Genomic DNA, 8,431 nt, shown 5'->3' on the forward strand with positions numbered 1-8,431 from the left:
CTGTTGGGTTTTCAGACAGTGTGTCAGTAACCACAGTGGAGCTGATATCAGGTTGGGTCCTGTTGAGTTTTCAGACAGTCTGTCAGTAACCACAGTGGAGCTGATATCAGGTTGGTCCTGTTGAGTTTTCAGACAGTGTGTCAGTAAGTGTGAGCGCTTGGCTGCACACCAAGCCTTCCGATCCGTACTGATGTCACGGGTAATTGTTCCGGGCCCCAGCTCTAATTTTGATCAGAAATAATTGTAGCATGTACCAAGCTGCAGGATGTTCTGGGCGTATGGAGCGACAGAGCTGGGCTTCCTCGTGATTAAAATGTCACGGCACAAAGTCCTCAGAAAGCGGAGAGAAAGGGGGGCCTACGCCACAACTCCAAATCACAGAGACACGTCTATGAATTATTCAACAGGGCTTGGTTGAAATGGGTTGTAATCAGCGTCTGAGGAACGCCACATGGGCTGTGTTCCTGCCAAGAGGGTTAACTCCTGTGTTTCTGCCAAGAGGGTTAACTCCTGTGTTCCTGCCAAGAGGGTTAACTCCTGTGTTCCTGCCAAGAGGGTTAACTCCTGTGTTCCTGCCAAGAGGGTTAACTCCTGTGTTCCTGCCAAGAGGGTTAACTCCTGAACTCAACGCTGACTATTATCTGTCACCAAAGGTCACACCTGAGATTTTAAGGTAGGTGTACAATGTCCAAACAATATTTAATCAGAACGAATCAGAATTGATCCGCTTAACTTTTGACCGATGGTGGCAGACTGACAGTGAATAGAATTGATCAGCTTAACTTTTGACCAAAGGTGACGGACTGGCATTGAATAGATTTAAATTATATCCCGCCGCGAAGTGAATTGACTTTGGATAATAGTGTATTATTTGTCCTTTACTGCGCAATAAGGTGCTCCGATTTCTTGTTATGCAGCTGCAGACGTGTGAAAAACAATGTTCTGTGTAATTATAGATATGGATTTTCCAATAACATTTCTGTAAAAGGCATGACATAAGATTGTCTATACTTCTGTGCTCTGCTAGCTAGAGGCCACATCGGCCCTCATACATAGTTATGCATTGTGGGTTTTTAACCAGCTAGAGGCCACATCAGCTCTTATACATAGACAGTCATGCATTGGGGGTTTTTAACCACCGGATGAATGAAATACTGTTCTCAGGACTGGTAACAACCTCACAAGCATCTTGGCATAACAAAAGTGTATTTAATATTGCCGGCTCGCTACCTAATCTTTAATTATACTTTTTTTAAATTATGACATACCCAGAAACATACAGAAATGTAGCCATTCAAAAATCACCAGCCAGGCCCGACAGTGTTTGAAGTTCACTGGCCCTTTTCTACTACACGAGAGAGAGAGAGAGAGAGAGAGAGAGAGAGAGAGAGAGAGAGAGAGAGAGAGAGAGAGAGAGAGAGAGAGAGAGAGAGAGAGAGAGAGAGAGAGAGAGAGAGAGAGAGAGAGAGAGAGAGAGAGAGAGAGAGAGAGAGAGAGAGAGAGAGAGAGAGAGAGAGAGAGAGAGAGAGACACAGAGAGACACAGAGAGACACAGAGAGACACACAGAGAGAGAGAGAGACACACACACAGACAGAGAGAGAGAGACACACACACAGACAGAGAGAGAGAGACACACACACAGACAGAGAGAGAGAGACACACACACAGACAGAGAGAGAGAGACACACACACAGACAGAGAGAGAGAGACACACACACAGACAGAGAGAGAGAGACACACACACAGACAGAGAGAGAGAGACACACACACAGACAGAGAGAGAGAGACACACACACAGACAGAGAGAGAGAGACACAGAGAGAGAGAGATATATGATATATATATATATATATATAGATATATATAGCCATATGCCCCCCTAGGCACAACTATGACAACATAACCAACAAAAACGGGTCACAACTCCTGCAGCTCTGTCGCACGCTGGGTATGTACATAGTCAATGGTAGGCTTCGAGGGGACTCCTATGGTAGGTTCACCTATAGCTCATCTCTTGGCAGTAGCACTGTAGACTACTTTATCACTGACCTCAACCCAGAGTCTCTCAGAGCGTTCACAGTCAGCCCACTGACACCCCTATCAGACCACAGCAAAATCACAGTCTACTTGAACAGAGCAATACTCAATCACGAGGCATCAAAGCCAAAGGAACTGAGTAACATTAAGAAATGCTATAGATGGAAGGAATGCAGTTTGGAAATCTACCAAAAAACAATTAGACAACAGCAAATTCAATCCCTTTTAGACAACTTCCTGGGTAAAACGTTCCACTGCAATAGTGAAGGTGTAAACTTGGCAGTAGAAAATCTTAACAGTATATTTGACCTCTCAGCTTCCCTATCAAACCTAAAAATCTCAAATAGAAAACCGAAGAAAATGAACAACAATGACAAATGGTTTGATGACGAATGCAAAAATCTAAGAAATAAATTGAGAAACCTGTCCAACCAAAAACATAGAGACCCGGAAAACCTGAGTCTACGCCTTCACTATGGTGAATCACTAAAACAATACAGAAATACACTACGGAAAAAGAAGGAACAGCACGTCAGAAATCAGCTCAATGTAATTGAAGAATCCATAGACTCTAACCACTTCTGGGAAAATTGGAAAACACTAAACAAACAACAACACGAAGAATTATCTATCCAAAATGGAGATGTATGGGTAAACCACTTCTCCAATCTTTTTGGCTCTATAACAAAGAATAAAGAGCAAAAACATATACATGATCAAATACAAATCCTTGAATCAACTATTAAAGACTACCAGAACCCACTGGATTCTCCAATTACCTTGAACGAGTTACAGGACAAAATAAAAACCCTCCAACCCAAAAAGGCCTGTGGTGTTGATGGTATCCTTAATGAAATGATCAAATATACAGACAACAAATTCCAATTGGCTATACTAAAACTCTTTAACATCGTCCTTAGCTCTGGCATCTTCCCCAATATTTGGAACCAAGGACTGATCACCCCAATCCACAAAAGTGGAGACAAATTTGACCCCAATAACTACCGTGGAATATGCGTCAACAGTAACCTTGGGAAAATACTCTGCATTATCATTAACAGCAGACTCGTACATTTCCTCAATGAAAACAATGTACTGAGCAAATGTCAAATTGGCTTTTTACCAAATTACCGTACAACAGACCATGTATTCACCCTACACACCCTAATTGACAACCAAACAAACCAAAACAAAGGCAAAGTCTTCTCATGCTTTGTTGATTTCAAAAAAGCCTTCGACTCAATTTGGCATGAGGGTCTGCTATACAAATTGATGGAAAGTGGTGTTGGGGGTAAAACATACGACATCATAAAATCCATGTACACAAACAACAAGTGTGCGGTTAAAATTGGCAAAAAACACACACATTTCTTCACACAGGGTCGTGGGGTGAGACAGGGATGCAGCTTAAGCCCCACCCTCTTCAACATATATATCAACGAATTGGCGCGGGCACTAGAACAGTCTGCAGCACCCGGTCTCACCCTACTAGAATCCGAAGTCAAATGTCTACTGTTTGCTGATGATCTGGTGCTTCTGTCACCAACCAAGGAGGGCCTACAGCAGCACCTAGATCTTCTGCACAGATTCTGTCAGACCTGGGCCCTGACAGTAAATCTCAAGAAGACCAAAATAATGGTGTTCCAAAAAAGGTCCAGTCGCCAGGACCACAAATTCCATCTAGACACCGTTGCCCTAGAGCACACAAAAAACTATACATACCTCGGCCTAAACATCAGCACCACAGGTAGCTTCCACAGAGCTGTGAACGATCTGAGAGACAAGGCAAGAAGGGCATTCTATGCCATCAAAAGGAACATAAATTTCAACATACCAATTAGGATCTGGCTAAAAATACTTGAATCAGTCATAGAGCCCATTGCCCTTTATGGTTGTGAGGTCTGGGGTCCGCTCACCAACCAAGATTTCACAAAATGGGACAAACACCAAATTGAGACTCTGCATGCAGAATTCTGCAAAAATATCCTCCGTGTACAACGTAGAACACCAAATAATGCATGCAGAGCAGAATTAGGCCGATACCCACTAATTATCAAAATCCAGAAAAGAGCCGTTAAATTCTACAACCACCTAAAAGGAAGCGATTCCCAAACCTTCCATAACAAAGCAATCACCTACAGAGAGATGCACCTGGAGAAGAGTCCCCTAAGCAAGCTGGTCCTGGGGCTCTGTTCACAAACACACCCCACAGAGCCCCAGGACAACAGCACAATTAGACCCAACCAAATCATGAGAAAACAAAAAGATAATTACTTGACACATTGGAAAGAATTAACAAACAAACAGAGCAAACTAGAATGCTATTTGGCCCTAAACAGAGAGTACACAGTGGCAGAATACCTGACCACTGTGACTGACCCAAACTTAAGGAAAGCTTTGACTATGTACAGACTCAGTGAGCATAGCCTTGCTATTGAGAAAGGCCGCCGTAGGCAGACATGGCTCTCAAGAGAAGACAGGCTATGTGCTCACTGCCCACAAAATGAGGTGGAAACTGAGCTGCACTTCCTAACCTCCTGCCCAATGTATGACCATATTAGAGAGACATATTTCCCTCAGATTACACAGATCCACAAAGAATTCGAAAACAAATCCAATTTTGATAAACTCCCATATCTACTGGGTGAAATTCCACAGTGTGCCATCACAGCAGCAAGATTTGTGACCTGTTGCCACAAGAAAAGGGCAACCAGTGAAGAACAAACACCATTGTAAATACAACCCATATTTATGTTTATTTATTTTAACTTGTGTGCTTTAACCATTTATACATTGCTACAACACTGTATATATATAATATGACATTTGTAATGTCTTTATTGCTTTGAAACTTCTGTATGTGTAATGTTTACTGTTAATTTTTATTGTTTATTTCACTTTTGTATATTATCTACCTCACTTGCTTTGGCAATGTTAACACATGTTTCCCATGCCAATAAAGCCCCTTGAATTGAATTGAATTGAATTGAGAGACACAGAGAGAGAGAGAGACACACACAGAGAGAAACACACACACACACAGAGAAACACACACACACAGAGAGAGAGACACACACACACACAGAGAGAGACACACACACATAGAGAGAGATACAGAGAGAGAGAGATGAAAGGAAATAACATTCACTAAAATGGCATTAGAATCACAGTAATCCAACTCTAATCCTGGGTTTTGATATTTTGCTGTTGCGAGGCGGAACCCGACAAAAACAGATGGTGTCACCTGATGTCTCCTGGTTTCCTATGAATCCGATTGGTGAGGGTGCGTTGATAATGTACCAAAACAACCATTGGAAAAGCCCCTGGATATCCATTCATATTCTCCTGAGACCCGCACATTTTTAGGGGGGGATTATATATATATATATATATATACTTTTTAAATAACATTAGTGTTTGGGGTGATTTAACAAATGATATGTTGTTATTTATCTTTTATTGTAAGAGTAAAATTATTCTCTGTAGTGGCCATTATTACGTAAATATGAAAATTGCATTGCAGTCAATGGGTACAGTCAATGGGTACAGTCAATGGGTACAGTCAATGGGTACAGTCAATGAGTACAGTAGGTGAAAAACATAGTTGCAGCGTCCGGATGTCCACTACAGATGACATTTCTTGATAAACTCTTATTTAGCTCTTATTTCATGTAAAATAATTATTACACGGTCCTGACTACTCAACTATTCCTTAGATATTCACTTACTAGAAATTGTTTGAATATTAAACTCACACAAATGATGATTCATAATTACACACACTTCTTTTCAAATTTCCATAAAATATGCACATTTTGACAGCAGATTATAATTTTTTTATCCAGGAAGATAAAGTTGTCAAGGCGACAGCCCCACACCATGTAATATAATTGCAAAGCCCAGAATGTCTTCTCAAAGGGACAACTGGACTTAATTAATACAGTGGCTTGTATGGCCTCAGCGATACGGACCAATAACTGATGTCCACTGGAGAGGACAACAATGAATTGAATCGGAAGGATAAATATGGAGATGTGGATTATTCCAATACTGGTGTGGAATCAACCACCGCAGTCACAGTGGAATCAACCACCGCAATCACAGTGGAATCAACCACCGCAGTCACAGTGGAATCAACCACCGCAGTCACAGTGGAATCAACCACCGCAGTCACAGTGGAATCAACCACCGCAGTCACAGTGGAATCAACCACCGCAGTCACAGTGGAATCAACCACCGCAGTCACAGTGGAATCAACCACCGCAATCCCAGTGAAATCAACCACCGCAATCCCAGTGGAATCAACCACCGCAATCCCAGTGGAATCAACCACCGCAATCCCAGTGGAATCAACCACCGCAATCCCAGTGGAATCAACCACCGCAATCCCAGTGGAATCAACCACCGCAATCACAGTGGAATCAACCACCGCAGTCCCAGTGGAATCAACCACCGCAATCCCAGTGGAATCAACCACCGCCATCCCAGTGGAATCAACCACCGCCATCCCAGTGGAATCAACCACCGCAATCCCAGTGGAATCAACCACCGTAATCCCAGTGGAATCAACCACCGCAATCCCAGTGGAATCAACCACCGCAGTCCCAGTGGAATCAAACACCGCAATCAGAGGTGCAATGACGTTGACTATATTTGATGTGATGGGGTTGAGGAGAGGTGGTGTGATGTGATGTGGTTGAGGAGAGGTGGTGTGATGTGATGTGGTTGAGGAGAGGTGGTGTGATGTGATGGGGTTGAGGAGAGGTGGTGTGATGTGATGGGGTTGAGGAGAGGTGGTGTGATGTGATGGGGTTGAGAGAGGTGGTGTGATGTGATGGGGTTGAGGAGAGGTGATGTGATGGGGTTGAGGAGAGGTGATGTGATGGGGTTGAAGAGAGGTGATGTGATGGGGTTGAGGAGAGGTGGTGTGATGTGGTTGAGGAGAGGTGGTGTGATGTGATGGGGTTGAGGAGAGGTGGTGTGGTGTGATGGGGTTGAGGAGAGGTGGTGTGATGTGATGGGGTTGAGGAGAGGTGGTGTGATGTGATGGGGTTGAGGAGAGGTGGTGTGATGGGGTTGAGGAGAGGTGATGGGGTTGAGGAGAGGAGAGGTGATGGGGTTGAGGAGAGGTGGTGTGATGGGGTTGAGGAGAGGTGATGGGGTTGAGGAGAGGTGGTGTGATGTGATGTGATGGGGTTGAGGAGAGGTGATGTGATGGTGTTGAGGAGAGGTGGTGTGGTGTGATGGGGTTGAGGAGAGGTGATGTGATGTGATGGGGTTGAGGAGAGGTGATGTGATGTGATGGGGTTGAGGAGAGGTGATGTGATGGGGTTGAGGAGAGGTGATGTGATATGATGCGGTTGAGGAGAGGTGATGTGATGGGGTTGAGGAGAGGTGATGTGATGGGGTTGAGGAGAGGTGATGTGATGGGGTTGAGGAGAGGTGATGTGATGGGGTTGAGGAGAGGTGATGTGATGGGGTTGAGGAGAGGTGGTGTGATGTGATGGGGTTGAGGAGAGGTGGTGTGGTGTGATAGGGTTGAGGAGAGGTGGTGTGATGTGATGGGGTTTAGGAGAGGTGGTGTGGTGTGATGGGGTTGAGGAGAGGTGGTGTGGTGTGATGGGGTTGAGGAGAGGTGGTGTGATGTGATGTGATGGGGTTGAGGAGAGGTGGTGTGATGTGATGGGGTTGAGAAGAGGTGGTGTGATGGGGTTGAGGAGAGGTGGTGTGATGGGGTTGAGGAGAGGTGGTGTGATGTGATGGGGTTGAGGAGAGGTGGTGTGATGGGGTTGAGGAGAGGTGGTGTGATGGGGTTGAGGAGAGGTGGTGTGTTGTGATGGGGTTGAGGAGAGGTGATGTGTTGTGTTGTGATGGGGTTGAGGAGAGGTGATGTGATGTGATGGGGTTGAGGAGAGGTGGCGTGATGTGATGGGGTTGAGGAGAGGTGGCGTGATGTGATGGGGTTGAGGAGAGGTGGCGTGATGTGATGGGGTTGAGGAGAGGTGGTGTGATGTGATGGGGTAGAGGAGAGGTGGTGTGATGTGATGTGGTTGAGGAGAGGTGGTGTGATGTGATGGGGTTGAGGAGAGGTGATGTGATGGGGTTGAAGAGAGGTGATGTGATGGGGTTGAGGAGAGGTGGTGTGATGTGATGTGATGGGGTTGAGGAGAGGTGGTGTGATGTGATGGGGTTGAGGAGAGGTGGTGTGATGTGATGGGGTTGAGGAGAGGTGGTGTGATGTGATGGGGTTGAGGAGAGGAGAGGTGGTGTGATGTGATTGAGGAGAGGTGGTGTGATGTGATGGGGTTGAGGAGAGGTGGTGTGTTGTGATGGGATTGAGGAGAGGGGATGTGATGTGATGGGGTTGAGGAGAGGTGATGTGATGGGGTTGAG

The 8,431-nt window shown here is 45.0% G+C and overlaps 1 protein-coding gene across 1 annotated transcript in view; it reads left to right on the forward strand.

Moving 5' to 3' along the window:
• The window catches only part of LOC139575162 (spermatogenesis-associated protein 31H1-like), a 15,907-nt gene extending 9,212 nt beyond the window's left edge, over nucleotides 1-6,695 (forward strand). The window contains exon 2 of the mRNA XM_071400165.1: nucleotides 6,113-6,695. Coding sequence (XP_071256266.1) covers nucleotides 6,113-6,695 — 583 coding nt within the window. The remainder of the gene's footprint in view (nucleotides 1-6,112) is intronic.
• Nucleotides 6,696-8,431: the final 1,736 nt, after the last annotated feature.

This window comes from Salvelinus alpinus, chromosome 5 (assembly GCF_045679555.1).
Source record: "Salvelinus alpinus chromosome 5, SLU_Salpinus.1, whole genome shotgun sequence".
Lineage (NCBI taxonomy): Eukaryota > Metazoa > Chordata > Actinopteri > Salmoniformes > Salmonidae > Salvelinus > Salvelinus alpinus.